The sequence below is a fragment of the Microtus oregoni genome, unplaced genomic scaffold, assembly GCF_018167655.1.
Source record: "Microtus oregoni isolate MIOR12 unplaced genomic scaffold, Mior012 000001F_ref0000356, whole genome shotgun sequence".
Taxonomy (NCBI): Eukaryota; Metazoa; Chordata; class Mammalia; order Rodentia; family Cricetidae; genus Microtus; species Microtus oregoni.
The window spans coordinates 52,822,151-52,840,177 of NW_024543060.1; the positions used below are offsets into that span (position 1 = coordinate 52,822,151).

The window sequence follows — 18,027 nt, forward strand, 5'->3', positions numbered from 1 at the left end:
CAAGGGACTCAAGTACCAAGAATCTTCCTGTATATTCATCTTTTGGCCCAAATAGATACCGAGATGGGTTCTCGCCTCTGCACCTAGGAAAGCCACCAAAGAACATTTCTTGCATCTGAGAAGAGGACTGGCGTCCATGTGACAGCTTTCCTTGCCATGCAGGAAATATCATATGAACCTACAACCAGTCTGGTCCTCCTGAGTTGATTGTTTTGTGTTATAGTTTCAGTGTGTCTAGACTTGCAGGCTGTAAAATAGAAGACAGTGCCTTGAGTTTGATGCAAGCTGGGATGACTGTGTTAATGTTTTTTGAAGTCAATGTGACTGAAAAGGTTAAGACTGTAGCTTGGTGGAGGTGATACATCTCTCAAAGCCACTGGAAGCCTGGACAACAAACACATTAAACAAAGCACACCACACACACACACACACACACACACACACACACACGCACACACACACACACAGCAGGCAGGACAACTCCTTTATTTTTTGATTTGTTTTTCTTTCTTCCCTGAAGAGAAGAAAACCAGCATTCTTTATTTCTTTCCTGAGAGGAAAAAGACAGTTGGAAAAAAAGGCTTAGGAATGTTCTTATCAAAATTTGCTCTAATCATCAACTATTGGGCATAACATGATAGCCACTGTGTTTGTTAATTTTATATCAACTCACTAGATTGGGTAACTTAGTAACTTCTCATGTACTACAGGCTAATATGAAGGTATTTTTAGATATAACTATATTTTAAATAAGTAGACTTTGACTGAAGTAGATGGCAGTCACTGTCAGTGTTCCTCAGTCAACAGAAGGCTGAAAGAGCACAAGCATTAATGTATACAAAGCAGTAGCCCTCATATATACCAGTAACAAACATTTTGAGAAAGAAATCAGGAAAATAATCCTATTGGCAATTGTCTAAAAAAAATACCTTAGACTGGTGGTTATCAGCCTTCCTAATGCTGCAACCCTTTTATACAGTTCTCCATATGGTAACCTCAGTTATGAAGGCGTGAGAAAGATGACCCATGCAAGAGAAGGTCACCAGAGTTCTTGCCATTGGAGGAAAAAATCAAAGGTAGCCAGTAGGGCTGGAGTGAGGTGGGTAAGCAGGGCACACATTCAGGATGTAGCAGTTGCCCGGTCTGCATGAGGGAGGTGCTCTGAAGGAAGATGGTTAGCAGGAAAATCCCAAGGAGGGAGGGTCTATGTGGGGGCAGTTTCCACTGTGAGATAGGAATGGTTACCTCCTCAGATGGCAGGTATAAGGCTTGTGAGAAGAGACATCATCTCTAATACACATCCTCCAACTCACTCTTTTTTTTTCCCACCCATGGCTCACACTACCATATGCCCCAAAAGATCCAGTTTGAAAATCACCAGGATAGTTCAAATGTGGAGATGTGTTGGGAAGGTGAGAGAATGCAAGATAACTCATCCTAAGCAATGCCATTTTGGTTCTTCAGTGTTCTCCTTTCCAGCCCTAATAGCCTCCATGCCATGGAATCTTGGCAAGTCACTCATTAGGACACTTCCCAGCCATACCCAACAATGAAACCCAGGCAGGAATGTTTGGCTTAGAAACCACAGGTATGCAAGGCTTTTTAATAGTCACTTTCTTTCTAATGTACCCTTATCGTATTCACCATCTTGGGATATAACCAGAGAGCCACTGATCGAGGGTATTGGTCTGGAAACACCACTAGGAATATGAATGTCATCAGACAGCTTTTCTGTCCCATCCTATCCCCACTGAGCCCCTTTGAGTTGCCATATGGTCAGTGTCTGTGTGGTCTGTTCTCTCTCAGGGTTTCTGCTTAAAGTATTGCACCCCTCAAGAGTTCCCATGTCCTTGGACCTGACAGCTTCTTTAATTAAAGGCAGTGGGTGGTAGATGACAGATTTGTCACTGTGAGTGGTTCACTGAGGATCAGGGGACATGGGTGGCCCTAGTTTCCCATCTGTTATCACCCAACCTGCACCTGCATATCCCATTGAGTAAAACCTAAAAGAGGTAGTACCTATTTTTACTGACCTGTCCTCTGTCTGCTCCAGGTAAGACACATGCTTCAGCCATAGGAGGCATGTGCTGACTTAACGTAGGGGTGCCACAGCTTTGAAGGCATCACTTCTGTTCTATCTTTGCTTCACTACTGATGTGGAATTTCCCTCTGTATGCTGTGAATATCATTGGTTAATAAAGGAACTACTTTGGGCCTATAGCAGAACTATAGGGGAACAGAGCTAAGCAGGGAAAACTAAACTGAATGCTGGGAGAAAGGAGGCAGGGTCAGAGAGAAGCCATGGAGCCCTGATGGAGACAGGCACATAAACTTTAGCCAGTAAGCCATAGCCACATGGCGTTATACAGATTCACAAAAATGGGTTAAATTAATGTGTAAGAGTTAGCCAATAAGAAGCTAGAGCTAATGAGCTAGGTAGTTATTTAATTAATACAATTTCTTTGCGATTATTTTGGTTTCTTGGCGTCTCCTACATCACACTACAGAATGAGTGGTGCCGCTGTTTCTCCCAAGTGTTAATTCCAGACTTTCCAGGAAGGGCCCAGTGTTTAGTGGGAGTGAAGCTCTATTACTCAATGTAATGAGCCAAAATAAATCATTTATTTCCTTCTTTCAGCACTAATGCCTACCCATGCTCTGGCCACGATTGGCTTCTCTGCCTCACGATGGTTTGGGAAGGCATGTGATGCTCACCCAGCCTTGTCAGCACAACCTTAAAAGGAACATTCTGGCTTTGGGAATTTCCCCTAAATGATTACCAGGGACAGAGTTTTTGCCAACCTAGTGTGGACTGAATATTCCATATAGGGTTGGCAAAATCCCAGTTACAGAGAGCCCATCCCATACATGTGCAAGGGAAGTATTTTAAAATGACAACCAAGCCATAGTAAATTCTTTTACTGTTGAAATAAGGAGCGGCGGGCCGCGTCCCCGGCACCTGGCCGCCCCCATGGCTAGCTTTACCCGAAATAATTACACAGAAACTGTATTCTTTTAAACACCGCTTGGCCCATTTCTATCTAGCCTCTTCTAGGCTAGCTCTCGCACCTGGACTAGCCCATTTCTAATAATCTGCTGTCGCCCACGAGCTGGCTTACCAGGAATGATCTTAACCTGAGTCTGTCTGGAGTGTGAGAATCATGGCGACTCCTGACTCAGCTTCTTTCTCCCAGCCTTCTGTTCTGTTTACTCCACCCACCTAAGGGTGGGCCTATCAAATGGGCCTAGCAGTTTCTTTATTGCTTAACCAATAAAATCAACAGATTGATATATGACACTCCCACATCATTTTACAAGTCCAATATTTATTTTGCTTTTATATACAAAACTCAAATTTCAAATGAACATATAACCAAATAAAAATCCCCCCTGGCTGAACAAGCTTGAATTGCCTATTATCTAAGAGGCACAGGTAACCATAGAAGCAATAGATGGTCATAGAATGCCACCTCTTTTATGTAGAAAAAACGTGACATTTGGCTATTTGAAGAATGTTAAATGGAGAAAGGGATATCATAAAAGCAACCCAGGAGTCAGAGAATTTTTCCATACTCAACCTCTTACAATAATCTAAATATTAAATCTGAAATTGACAGTGACAACTCAGGGCTCTGCCCATGCTAGGATCCATCAGTGCTTCCAAATCATTCTGTTTCTAATTTTTCCTGAGGACATATACCATTGACATGTGGGAAAAACACAGTTACATTGTGGTACTCCCAAACTGGATTCAGAGTGAGATTTTTGGTTTTTTTTCACCTTTCTATTATTTCCATATGTAATTATGGTAGCAGGGAATCTACTACCATTTTGAATCTAGCATTGCAATTGTGTATTAGAGCCAACCCACAATGTCCCTGTCGATTCATAGCAAAATGCCCACAGCAAGGATAAGCCATAAAGTTCATAACCTCTCAAATGCAAGCCTTTTAACTAAGTTGAGTCTAACACTTTCATTCTGTTTTCTAAACTCAGTTATTCAAAGGATTTTTTAAGATTTCAAAGTATTTTTTTTTTCTCCTCATGTCCCTGACATAATCCGCCTACTGGTTTGCTTTCCACCGATTAATATCTGGAACTGACTCCTTTACCTGGGACCTGTACACATAACTTTCTTGGAAGCAGGCAACTTCATTAGAGTACTTTCATTAGAGTACTCAGAGACAGAAATCAAATTGTTCTTATTTATGCACAGCTCATGCACATTTTTAAAAATAACATGAGAAAAAGAATATGCTTTTAAAATTCAGAATCTGTGTGGTTTTGAAGCTGCTATCATTTTAGCATGAGCTCAGTGCTGACATTATCAGATCAAACATAAATGATTTCTCCCAAGGGAAGCATTTCTATTGGAAATGGGGGGAAAAGTGAACTAGACTATAACACCTGTACTATGACTGTGGGTCTCTTTGGGAGGAGTAGTCATAACATACAAGAGTGCAGATGAATACATCTTAGCTTACACAGAAAGAACACATGAATGTTTGTGATATAGCTGCTACTGATGCAGTTTCTAATATTAACAACACTGCTATTATATACATATATTTTCTTGTGTTTCTGTGATTCAAACACAGGGCAAGTGATTTTTCACTGACCTATATCCCCAGCCCCAAATTTTCTATAATAAATCACAGTAATCCACAGCAATACTGCTTGGATAGACCATCTCCACAAATGGACACAAATCAATTTAGAAAATCCCTACCAAGGTGAAATTCAGTTTATAGCAATTACAGATTGCTTTTTGAATGATGAAGGAAAGTACGAGACAACAGTTTTCATCCTGTGATTTCCTTTGTCTTGGTTGTCGGCTAAACATCCAGGAGGTCATCTCCGCTCTCGTCACTCTCCACGGTCAGCTGTCTGGTCCACCACTTCTTAACCTCGGAGCCACAGGAAGCTGTGTCTGGCATAGGGTTCATCTTGCACACCACAGACTTCATGGCTGTCCTTCCTCCAAACCGTAGGTTAACCGAAGACACTGAATGGCTTATTGGTTTGGGAGCTGTGGAATTAAAGGAGTCCCGTTATCCACTAGTTGCTGTTTCAGCATGCCTTAACCATTCCTGGAAAAACCTTGATACTGTGCGTTTGGTTCCCAGTACCTGCCTCCAGATGTGAATACGGAACCTTTCCCGTGTTTGATTCTTTCCAATAAACTCATGCTCATAGTCAGCTAATAAGAACTCTCGGGAAAACACGCTGCTGACCCTTTTTACTTTAAAGAAGGTAGAGACCGCAAACACCCCGAACTGGTGTAAAATAGAAGTGTTAGAGTGTGTTCATTAGGGAAACAAAGAAAAGAGTGATAGTGTGGTATTTCAAAAGGAGAGATGGCATGGGGAACAGGTGTGGAAAGTGGAAGTGGCTTTGGCTTTCCGTTGCCTTGGCCTTGTGTCCCCTGAGTAATATGCAGATATGAAGTCACTGGCACTTACATGTCTCTGAACCTAATCTGTGTCCATTGTAAATGAAGAGAAGGCAAATGTGCTCTCTGTACTGCTGGGAGACTGAAGATGGGGCATTGAGATGACAGAGTGCACAGTGTGGTGCTTGGTGCCTCCTTAAAATGCCCTTCCCTTTTGTCTTTCCCCTTCCGACTTTGTATGCCTCTAGTAGCTTGTCTCAGGGTTATCTTCATTTTCCACATTGAGGCTACACAGACAAGCACTACTGTTGATAATTTTACCATATTCCTCTGTCATCTGCTCAAGTGAATACCAAGGAGGACATTCTCCCCAGGTCATCTCTCATGTCTGCTCTGTAGTGTCGGACTAGCTGTGTGGACCACGCTCTTATCACTGTGTCCAGACTACTGAAATGTTCTGTACCCTGTCACCTGCCTCCAGGTCACTGTCAGTCCCTGCCAGAGGCAAGTGAACTCTTGGCTGTGTTGCCACTTTAGTCTTTCTAAAGCATAGGTTGCAAGTGTCATCTCTTGCTCAGAATTCTTTAATGTCTCTCTTCTAACTGCCTATAGTATGGAAATGAAACTGTCCCATCTGTCCTTTAGAGATTTTCACATTGTGGCCCCTGCACCTACTCAATCTCGCTTCTTGTCACTCCTAGCTGTGCTTAAACAAGACAGAAGTTATGACCTCTCTGATCCCTCATCAGGACCTTCCTTACTGGTGGCTTTAAGAACCACGGCACACTTCCAGCTTCAGAATGTAAACTGTATTGCCATCTGCTTTGTGAACAGACATGTGGCAGAGGTTTTCAGGGTCACCCATTCTCACTTGGGTGGGGTCGAAGCTGAGCATGGTGAAAGGAGAGAATGAAGCCCTATTTCACTATAGGCCTCGATCTTGATAGGGAGGAGACTGGGGTATGTGCAGAATCGCTCCTCTCCTGTTCCCATGTGTCCCTTCATGAGAGCTCCTGCCTTCCTGGTACCACATATTTCTTCAGGAGAAAACTCTTACTACATCAGCAATGTATGGGAAATAACAGAACTATGAGGATTGAATGACCCAGTAATGCCCTGTGAGTGGTGACTGGCACACAACAGCCTATGCCACCTGGAGGCTTGTCATCATGACCACTGTCGTTGAGATAAAGACGCTCACGTCAGGGTGAGTGATCAGCTCAGACACACAGCATGTGTTGGGATAGAGTGGGACCTGGGCCTTTTCTGAGAACTCCATGACATTTTCTGAAGTTCATATCTACCCATTCCTTCTGTTTGGGTCTGAAATGTCCCCAGAGGCCCTGGATGTTGGAGGCTTGGCCCCAGTTTGTGGTATTGGGCAGTGGTAGAATTTTTAAAAGGTGGTACCTAGTAAGTTTTGGGTCACTGGGGTCATGCCCTTGAAGAAGAAAGTAGGACGTCAGTCTTTTCCTCTTTCTCTTTGTCCTGGTTGTGATAAGGTGAGCAACTTCCTCATTATACATTCCCACTATGCTTTGCAGCATTATTATAGGCCAAATAGCAACAGTCAACTGACCGTGGGCTGAAACCTCCAACAAAGTGAGTCAATAAACTTCTCTTCTTTATAAGTGGATTTTCTCCCATGTATGTTATGGTAACAGAAGGCAGACTAATTTGCATATTAAATAAAATCTTAGACCCGAAATTTAAAGAAAGAGCAAATGCTTCTTAAATACCTGAAATGGGTAGAGATGAGTGATGTACCTACCTGAGGGCAGACGCCATTGTCCAAACTTCCTCTGGGGTTTCCCAGGATCTGCTGCATCCTGTCGACTGCCTCCTCTGTCCGATAGAGTAGGGCTCAGGAGTTGCTGCTGACTGCTTGTCTGCATGGAGAAGAGTTAGTCAGTTGTGGGTCTTTCTCTTAAAAAAACACATAATTTGTCACAAATATCTGTAGCACCTTTGGGTGCGCGCGCGCGCGCGCGCGCGCACACACACACACACACACACACACACAAATAAAGTAAATCTTTAAAAAGAAGATGACAATGGTTCAAAAAGACCAAGGTGCCTGGTGAGCCAGGGATGGAGGCAAAGTGCCAAGGAGTCCTTAGCATCAGGAGTCCTCAGTTTGGGCTTCCCTAGGGCTATCAAGTTGACAGTGAAGATAATTATCACATGTAGTCTTCAATAGTCTCTGACAGGTTTCAAAATAACTAAAAAAGTCACAAGGTTGCAAACACACAGAAATGGTCGACAGTTGAGGAGCCAGACGTGGGGATTATCCTGATTTCATCACTGTATGCTACAAACGTGATAATTACCATTCTATTCCCCAAAGGTGCTACAGATATTTGTGACATTTTCGTTTGAAATGTTTGTGGCCAGGATCAACTCCCACAGAGCATCCTTGGATCTTACTTCAGGTTGTGTATTCTGGTCCTGGCTGTTGGCGTTAGTGTCCTCACTTGGCTGGGTGGTCTCGATGCTGGGAGGGTTCAGGAAGCGGCTCAGCTCCTGCTGCTGGCTCTCCCTCAGGCTGTGGATGATGCTACATGACTGTTGCTGTTTCTGTAGGAAGATGCTGCGCTTGCATAAGGAGGAAAGGTGCCCCGCTTCTTTGTCCCATCCCTACCAAGCCACTTTCTTCTTCCCTTTCTGAAGACCTGTGGGTTTGCTGGCCTCTTAGGAAATTCCAAATAGGAATCTTGGATCAGTTTTGAGGCTGGTAGACTGACCTACAAGACTTGGAGGTTGGAGGCATCTCCCACCTATTCCATTTGTGTAACTGGACTTGCTATGCTCTTCCATGCTAGTTTATATGTTATTTAAAATTCCTAATGTGGTTGTTTTAGTTTCCCTTGTGATTTAATTTTATCCTCATTTAACCAATTTTAGCCCCCTCCCCTCACTTTCCTGAAAGTTGTAAGCACCAGAGGGTCTTTAGTAGATGAGGAGGAAACTCTTACTCCTGTCTTAGTTCTGGACTTTGTAGGGCAGCCTGGTAGGGCCAGTCCAGCATCAGCCTCTTCTTCCTGTCCAAGGCTTCCCTCACAAGGTCTGAGCAGGACAGTTGTAATCCATGGAACCAGAAGAGCTATGACAGCCTTGTTGTGATTGGGTAGCAGTGGGCAGCTGGCCTTGCTCTAGGAAAATGTACTTGAGAGCTTATTTTCCTTGGGGAATGTTTTCCTCTAACAGAAATGTATGTTTCTGTAGTGAATATTATTCCAAAGGGCAGGATCAAACAAATCTTACATAACGTTAATTGTGTTGCAGGAAGTGTTTACTGATTGGTTTGCCTTTCTTCTCTGTATGTGAAGCATAAGTCAAAAGTGCCCATAAATTGCCCAACGGAAGCCCTCACTGGAAATACAGTATATGCTAATGGAGTATATATTCATTAATATGTGAGAGCCTCACACAAACTTACGGTTCAGGAGGCAGCAGGCACATCATTAAAATTCCACGAGAGGTGGTCTTTCGAGACTGAACAACGTGATAAACCATATGTTGGAACTTTTTGCAGCAATTTAAAAGTAGTTTTGTAAATTCCATCTCAGTAGATATTTTTGGAATTTCATGCGGTTGAGTTTAATAAATGGAGATCATAAATATTTGAATACCAATAAATTGCTTTTTAAACCTTCGTGTTATACAGGTTTGATTCGATTGAAACGTTTGGTGGAGCCTGCTGAGGGGAATGAGGCAGAAACTAGGGTAGCCTTAAAGCTGTTGCAGCATCAGACACTGAGTGGATGAAGATGATGCGTTGTAAGGGGTATCAGGCTAGACCCTGAAGGGTTGTGTTGCTGAAAGATAGTGCTGAGGACTTCCTTCTCTTTCGCTCCACTTTCTCTGAATGTGAGTGTGTATCATGGTGTTAATTGTCAACTGGACGGAATCCAGAATCACTTGAGAGATGGGTCTCTGGGCATGTTTGCGGGGGATTATCTTGATTACTGGTATGGGAAGACTTATCATAATTGTGAGTGGGACCATTCTATGAGCAACGAGTCCTGGACTTTATAAAATGTGGAAGGTGGCACACTGGCATCTATCCGCTTGTGGTTCACTCACAGCCCTGATGCGTTTCAAGCACTTCTTCAGCCACATGCGAATGGTCTGCTTAGCCACCTCCTCCTCAATGGTGTACTCCAGCTGCTCCCTGGCCAGCAGTTCCTCCAGCTGCAGGCTCTTCCTGATGTCCACAGAACGGTAGGAGAGCATGCTAGAAGACAGGAACAGCAGCAGCACTGGTCAGATTCACCTGGTGTTTAGAGCCTCAGGTGTTCAAAATGCAGCTCATCAGTGTAGCATTTGATGCCACTCACAGCTGGGCTGGTTATGTCACCTCTGTGTCTCCCTTGTCTTATGTGAATGCTGAGGATAGTCTTGGCACCTACATTTGAATAAGTTACCTGGCAAGCTAATGTCTGTAAGAAACTTAGAAGATGAATGTATCTGAGCGCCAATGCTGCAGAAGACCCATGTTAGATGACTCCGACAGCTCTAGCTGTCAAGTACATACTCTGGAATGCCTTTTGCAGAAAGATTGTTCCATCCACTCCTTCCTCATGATTCGCTGTACTTGTGATGGTTAATATCCTTGCCTGTGAGTTATGCATACCCCACTCCACTTCCCCTCTATTTTATTTATCTTTCTGCAACTTTCTTATTAATTCACAAGATGCAAAGCTATAGTTGAATAAACACTCTCATTTAGTCCTCGGCTCAACATGTCTATGCAGTGGTAAGTAAAACTATCATTTTTGTGCAGAGGGGAGTCAGATAATTTCTAGCAGGGACTGACCAAAGGGGAATACAGACCTATCTGGTAGAACTGTACACTTGTGTAGCTTCAGCACCCTGAAATCTCATACAACCTCGGTTGTGAACCTGAGGCCACCTTCGGAGCTCCAGTCACAGCCTTCAGGAGCACTGGGTCATTGATCTTCTCTTCTTTGCTAAATGTCCCCCTGTTATGTAGAAAATCCTGCATTGTGTTTCATAAAATGCTTCTAAGTCCTTGAGATTCATCAGAAATTTCATTATTGCTTAACTTCTGTGGAGAACGGAGGGCCAACATCACCACCGTTAACTTTCCTTGGGTTCCTTGTGATCAGATGCATCACGATGCTCCAGAGAGGTCAAATGTTAATTACTGATAACAACAGTAGGTCTGGGTGCTTCATGGACAACCTAAGAACACTGTGCCACCACTAGGAAAGATCAGCATTCTGAGAGGCATGCCATTCCTCCTCATACATAATTGTGCCCCATATTTTTCTGTGCTCCTTAGCTTATTCATGGATGAATGATAGAAAAAGGCAAAATTGTTAACTTTAGGGAGCTTTCCCCAGGCCTTTTCCTTGCTAGTCTGACCTTTTTTCTTCTTCTTTTAGTTGCAAGTTTTATCTACCTGAATGACCCCCACATTTGTGACAATACCCAACATTTAACATGCCAGGTATAATATGAGTAAAATAGCTACAGTCAGTCAAATGTTCTAACCAGTTTCTGTGTCACAGATACCTCTGGCAGGAAAGATTGTGAAGGGTTTCTTACAATGATGTTTCACAGGCTATTTTATAAAAGAAATCAGCTATATTAAAAGAGACCTTTCAATTAGTTTTCTTGATATGGGTCATAAGTTCTATATTGGCTCATTAAGTAATATGAAGTTTAGGTCAAATGACACTGTAATTTGAAAGGACTTGTGGAGCATAAATGATATTTTAAGATTTCTATCAAGAGCTTCAAGTTGTGACCTTATATGTAGAGTTCATTGCAAACCTACTTAAGATGTGGCCAGACTAGAGTATCTGGGGATTTAATCCAAGACAACTGTTATCTTCACAAAAGGAATAACAGAGACACACACAGACACACACACTCACACACACACACACTGTGGGACAATGGTCTGTACCATGTCACTTGTATTTTAAATAAATGCTGATTGGTCAGTAGCCAGACAGAAAGTATAGGCAGGGCCACCAGGCAGGAAGTAGAGGCCGGGCAATGAGAATTCTGGGAAGGGGGAAGTTTCAGCCTGCAGTTGTCACCCAGAGAGAGAGGAAGCCAGACACAGAGCAAGCAAGATGTGGCTGCCTCACCAAAAAAGGTACCAAGTCACATGGCTAACACAGACAAGAATTATAGGCTAATATAAGTTATAAGAGTTGATAAGAAGCCTGAGCTACTAGGTCAATCAGTTTATAACTAACATAAACCTCTGTGTGATTTCTTTGGGACTTAAGGAACTGGGCAGGACAGAAACCTCAGCCAACACACACACACACACACACACACACACACACACACACACTGAGAATGGCTTGTGTGAAGGTGAAGGCAGAGATCACAGTATAGATCACACTGCTAGCTAAATATTGCAAGAAGCCATTCGAAGATCTAACAGAAGGTTGGAACCGAGTCTTCCTCATAACCTCACAAAGAGCCAACTCTGCCCATGACTTCAGGTTTCCTGCTTCTGGAACCATAAGCAATAAGCTTCTGCTGTGGGAACTTGAGCACAGAGGCTCTAGCAAGATACACAGATGCTCCTAAGAGAGACTGAAAGAGCTGAGTTTGAACCTTTATCCTATCTGGTGCAGAAATTGTGAAAATGTAGTGTTTTAACCAACAGAGCAATTACCTGAAAGAGCAGGTGGGGCAGATTCTTAGCAGACTCACTTGAGTGAAAAGATATGGATTTCAGCTCCGTCTTTGTCAAGGAACCAAGTGACCCTGAGAAAGTCACTTAATTCTTGCAGGACCACACCCTCATCCCCCAAAAAAGAGACAGAACCACTCCCTCCATGTCTTCTTTCTCTTTCCTCCTGGGAGGGCAGGCCACAGCTTCCTATCCTTGTGCGAGGCATTGATCAGACATGATCATAACGAGGCAATGAGAAAGACTACTTCATTCCTAGAAAGTGTGCCCTTGCTTATCACCATGGCATCATGGCAACTCATGTTTCAAATATCCTTGGTAACTGAATTCATGGGCCTTCGTGTGTTACAGCTTTCATTTCTGGCCCCAGCAAATTCTGTGACACTGGTCTTTAGAACCAGCTTCATACCTCAAGACATCATGGAAGGTGACATCACCACCATTGTGTAGCCTCTCCATCTCATAACACATGTGCTTAAACAGGAGCTTGTCTTTGTCAAGGTCCACTTCCAGCCTCCCACGTAGCAGCCGTAACAGGAACTTCACGCGGAAGGTGGGAATTACACCCTGGGTGAGACAGCACAAGGGCCAGCAAAGACAGTCATCAGGAGGCTCTAGGAATTCACTGGGAGGGGATCTCTTTTTACAGGGAAACCTAGACAATAAAATGAATCTATGAGCCAAGACTGGTGGCTCAGGCTTATAATCCAAATATCAAGTAGGCGGAGGCAGGGGGATTACCAGCATAAATAGCCCCAGACAGGAAGAAAGTCACAGGCTTCTTTGAAAGCTGCGCAGAATGATGTGTGATAGGCATATAATGTGAAGTACTGATCAGTAGCCTTCTGCTCCTCTGGTCTAATGGCTTTCCTGACTTCTGAGCCAGGTAGGGTGAGGAACGCCCATGCAGCTTTCCCTAGAGCCGGCCCTTAGTTCTTATTCTCAGCAGTCTATTCACCTCTGCACACACAACCTTGATGAATATCTTTCAAAGAGTAGGCAATACATCCATATACAACCCTCCTCACTTGATTTGGGTCTCAGGGACTTATTAACATTTGTTATTCTGTTTACATTGAAAGGCTTCTTTGTAGTTCTTCACAATGATTAGAACAGCTTACAGATAAGACAATGAGGCTTCAGCTTTGCTCTCATCTGGGGTAAACCTGGACACTGGGACTCTAAAAGTTATCACTCTATCCCATATAACAGAGTCTAATCCACCAACTCGGACTATATCTTTGGATGAGCCTGGTGACCTAAGGCTTCTTCCTAGTCATTAGGATGTCAGTGTGAATGGGGGTGTGATATTCCTACACATATCAAATGAGAACAAGTTCCTATGGGTAATGGTTACAGAGAAAATACAGATCTCCATGAGACAAAAGAACCAGACCAAGAATCCCTGTCCTCCACAGTTCACAAGTTCACTGGAGCCCTGCTGGGGGACAGGGAGGACCAGTGTAGGCAGAAAGTAAAATGGGGTGAAGAAGCCAGATCCTGCCTTGCATATTCTGGGTCATGACCACACCTTGTCTTCCTGACCCTTTCTTCTGTCAACTATGCTAGTTCCTTGCCTTTTTACTCTCATCTCTTCCTGAACTATGTTTCGGTCTTCCCAGGATGGGTCTTTCCATGTTGAAATAAGGGCGGCGGGGCTGCGTCCCCAGCACCCCGGCTGCCTGGCTAGCTTATGCCCAAAATAACAACACACAAACTGTATTCATTTAATCACTGCTTGGCCCATTTCTATCTAGCCTCTTCTAGGCTAATTCTCACATATTAATTTAGCCCATTTCTAATCATCTGTGTAGCGCCCCTATGTGTGCTTACCGGGAAGATTCTAGCCTATGTCCATCCTGGGTTGGAGCTTCATCGCGTGCGTCTGTCTGCCGGGGAGCTGGGAGCATGGCGTCTCTCTGAGGCGTCTGCTCCCGAGAGGAGAGCTGTGGAGTCTGAGCTCACTTCCTCTTCCTCCCAGCGTTCTGTTCTGTTTACTCCTCCCACCTATCTTCTAACCAATGAGGGCCAAGCAGTTTCTTTTTATTTAACCAATGACCTTCCTCCATCATTTCCATGATTGAACTTTCCTCATTTCTTGATGTGAGCTCAACCATCACCTCTTCACTCAAACCTTCATGACCTTCTCAGCTAAATCCACGTTCTGCCTTCTTTAATGTAGTCTTAACTTCTAGAACTCCATATGAGTCGAATATCTCCTATAAAAGTGTTAGGGCCAGAAGTGTTTCACATTTTGGGTTTTATAGACTTTGGAATATTTGCATTTATAGAATGAATGATTTGGGGATAAGATCCAAGTCTAAGCATAAAATTCATTCATGTATTTTTTTGTTTTTAATCTTTCAAAACAAGTTCTTGGGTATCCCAGGCTGACCTTTAACTTAAGGCTGTCAGACTCCTGATTCTCCTGCTTCTGCCTCCCACGTACTAGGGCTATAGCTGCAGGTGTGATTCATCTATGCTTCACATATGCCTTATACACATATCCTGGAAGTGACTTTATAAAATATTATTAGTGTGCCTGGGTTTTGACTGTGAGGTGTCACGTGAACTCAGGTGTGAATTCTTTGATTTGTGGTGTTGTGTTAGTAGTAAAAGGAATTTCAGGTCTAAATTTTGGACTAGGGATATTAACCTGTGCCACATGTATCATTTCACTTTGATGGATTGTCCCCCCTTTAGGACATAAGCCCTGTGGGCACAGGAACTGCACAGGAACCTTAGCATTTGGGAATTGCTTTACCTCAGTGCCCAGACATGGGCTTGACTTCGAGAAGGTAAAGTAAGTGAGCCACACCCACAGTTCCTACCTCTCTCTTATCATCCACCATGTTCCATATGATTTGAAAATGGCGAAGATCATTGTAACTTAAAAGCTGATCCTCTTCAGTGGAATAAAATAAGGAGAAATTCTCCACAATTATGGCTAAGAAAAAAGATTTCAGATGTTAGACAAGTATACTAATGTGTCACTTTTTAGAAAGAGTAAAGCATCTATAATTAATAATAGATGTTATCACTCACATTATAAAGCCAATTTTTCAAAATGATTTCAGTAGTTTTCAGGTTGTCACGTCTCTCACTTGGGCTAAGCTATTTTTTCAGTACTTGCCTTTCCAAAACATGAGGATCGTGGGCTCAAAAGCACTCTGTGTAGACATGTATGCCAGTTGGCTCCTACTCTTACTTGAGAGTTCCAGGGCATTTTAAAGGGTCATATTGTGTCTGGGTGGCCCCACAGCTGGGTGGACAAAATATATCTTTTGAAACAAAAATATGTGATATTTTGAGGCTATGAAAGTAGCCCTCCCTGATTTGTGTTCAGCCCAACCCATGGGAAAAGCTCTTTGGTAATTAATGAGCATACTAAATAGGACAACTCTCGAATCTGCAATCAACTGCCATTTCTATGCTTTTCAAAGGTCTTTTCAGCTCCTGGGTTGAGAGGCAACAATTTATAATTAGTGCCATGAAACACCCGCCCCAAGCAATCCAGGATAATGACTCGAAAATTGTACATAATTATCGAAGCACCTGAGTTTGAAGAGATGGAAACATAATTGCACGACCATCTCTTACCTACAAGCAGATTGAGCATGATGTAGGCGATGATGACATAGAAGGAGCAGAAGTACATCAGTGCCCCCGCGTAATTGCCACAGTCTGTGGCCCAGTATGTCAATTCGTCTGGAGTGCAAAACGGAGGCTGAACCTGTGGGGCAGCGGAGGACACGGAGGGGAGAGTAAGAGCATGGAAGGGCACAGATTTCTTCTGATTGTAGTGCTCAATGGACCTAGTCTCGACAGTATGGGATGTCGTTAATGGAAGGCCATCATGAAAAAGCCACACATGTTGGACACACACACCATCTGCAGCACGAGTATTTCATCTGTGCTATGCTTTTAGTCTTGTAGATGCCTTTGGAAGTAAAATGCACATGGACAGGTTTCCCATGAGAAGCAGCCTTCCCATCCTCACGAGTAGTCACTAGGACCAAACTTTAGAAAGCCAAATAAAGAGGAACTTCATTTATTTTCTGATTTAAACAATGGATTAATCTGTACATAAGTATAATACACATACCAAATTCACATTAAAGTTGTGTGAGGCCTAATTACCTATCGTGAGGCACCAAAATGAGATGCTATAGAAATTATGAAGTTTAATAATTAAGAGCCATGTATTCTGTTGGACCCACAAACCCTTCTGTGATACTGTCCTGGCTTCTCTTAACCAGAACAACTGGTTCTTTCCTCTGTATTCCCACATACTCTTTTGGGACTCCTATTTAGGATTTATTTAATTCTGCCTTGTGTTGTACCTGATTTGATAAATTTGGCTTCTATTTTTTCATGCTTAAAATTTTCTGTGCCCCACTATGTGCTATATTTGCACTAAGCATTAGGGATAGATTAATAACAAAGGCACATCCCTGTTCTCTGAATGCTGACTACAGTTTAAGATCTCATTTACCAGCACAAGGGTCATTAGCTCCATGTAGTAATTTAAATTTAATTTGTATTAATTAACAAGCAAAAGTAAATGTTTTTCAGATATAACTGGTCACACCATACATGGCTAGCAGTTTCCTGTCTGGACAGCACAGGCTCCTTTACTGAATGTCTATAGGACATCACTGGTGTCTGTGAGGTGATGGGGAGGGGAAAGAAAGAAGTTTAACTCTACAATTCTCTAGAGCTATTATGCATGTCCAAACAAAAAATACAGATTACTGTAAGAATGGATAACCCATGGTTTAAAGTGTGGGCAAACATGCCTGAAGACACAAATGTTAACAGCATGGTTAGAGGATCATACAGACTTATTGGACAGAAAGCAGGATACCGAAGGGAAGAGTGGCTCAGACTACATAATGTATTCGCCTTGAGGAACCTTTGGACCTGCAGAAGGCCTATGGTCCAGGACAAAACAGAGACTTGGTTAATGTCTGATGTATGTGTTAAATAAATCTTCTTGTTATGATTGCTGAGCTATGAAGGATAGGAACAAAGGAACAGTGCTCATTATTAAATATTATTAAAATAGCTTAAGTTATTTTAAGTGAATATTTGGGATATTTTGCTCTTTATATTCATATCTTATAATGTTAAAAAGTCAAAGTTAGGAACTAGGTGGTCAAATTATTCTTTTTTTATTAAATACAAGGCCTTTGTGCTAACAAGGATACCATTACCATGTACATGTGACTTTATGTTGAGGCACTGAAAATGGTGAGGGGGTATTTACCATACAATCGTGCATAATCTTGTTCCAGTCTTCCCCTGTGACGATTCGGAACAATACAGTAATGGCTTTGCCAGCTGAAGAAAAATTGGCATGCCTAATTTAATAAAACAGAATGGAGATTGCATGAGTTGTCATCGTCATGAAGCAATATGGGTAGTCACCACCAAACAGCTTGGTTGCCAGGTTATGGTTATCAAAGCTTAAAGCCTCTTGCTAGCAGTGTGGCTTCTTGACAAACCAGCTCTCACAAAATCACCAGTTTACTGGCTTTCATTTTGATCAACTGAGTGAGCTTTGGCTACAAAGAAGTGATTCCTTCCTTTGCTTGGTCATCGAAGAAAACTCAGACTTCACCAAACAAATCACCTGCCAGCAAGGCATTTGCACGTGTTTTGTTATTTTAGAACTTTTAAAATGACAACAGCGGATGCTTCCATAATGTGGAAGATGAGCTTCTGAAAATGCTTTTCTTATAACAGAGTGTTTTTGTAGGTTCTAACTTTCTACAAAACTGCTTTATTCCCAACAAAATGATATAGAATTTCAGAGAAGTACATGGAAATTAGGAATGGTTATTCCCAACAACGGGTAGAATTATAAAATCCTTTTTTTTTGCTTTGTTTTGCATTTTCTAAGGATTCTAAAATAAACATGCTTATCTTTGTCAATTTGAAAATGTAA

General features: G+C 42.6%; 1 protein-coding gene across 4 annotated transcripts in view; it reads right to left on the reverse strand.

Moving 5' to 3' along the window:
• Positions 1-3,309: 3,309 nt before the first annotated feature.
• The window catches only part of Nalcn (sodium leak channel, non-selective), a 255,068-nt gene continuing 240,350 nt past the window's right edge, over positions 3,310-18,027 (reverse strand). For all 4 annotated transcript variants that reach the window (XM_041666485.1, XM_041666494.1, XM_041666477.1 and 1 more), the window contains 8 exons: positions 17,347-17,440; positions 15,678-15,810; positions 14,909-15,024; positions 12,487-12,644; positions 9,479-9,629; positions 7,820-7,969; positions 7,164-7,281; positions 3,310-5,029 (listed from right to left, as the gene is read on the reverse strand). In XM_041666485.1, coding sequence (XP_041522419.1) covers positions 4,836-5,029; positions 7,164-7,281; positions 7,820-7,969; positions 9,479-9,629; positions 12,487-12,644; positions 14,909-15,024; positions 15,678-15,810; positions 17,347-17,440 — 1,114 coding nt within the window. In that variant the 3' untranslated portion in view covers positions 3,310-4,835. The remainder of the gene's footprint in view (positions 5,030-7,163; positions 7,282-7,819; positions 7,970-9,478; positions 9,630-12,486; positions 12,645-14,908; positions 15,025-15,677; positions 15,811-17,346; positions 17,441-18,027) is intronic.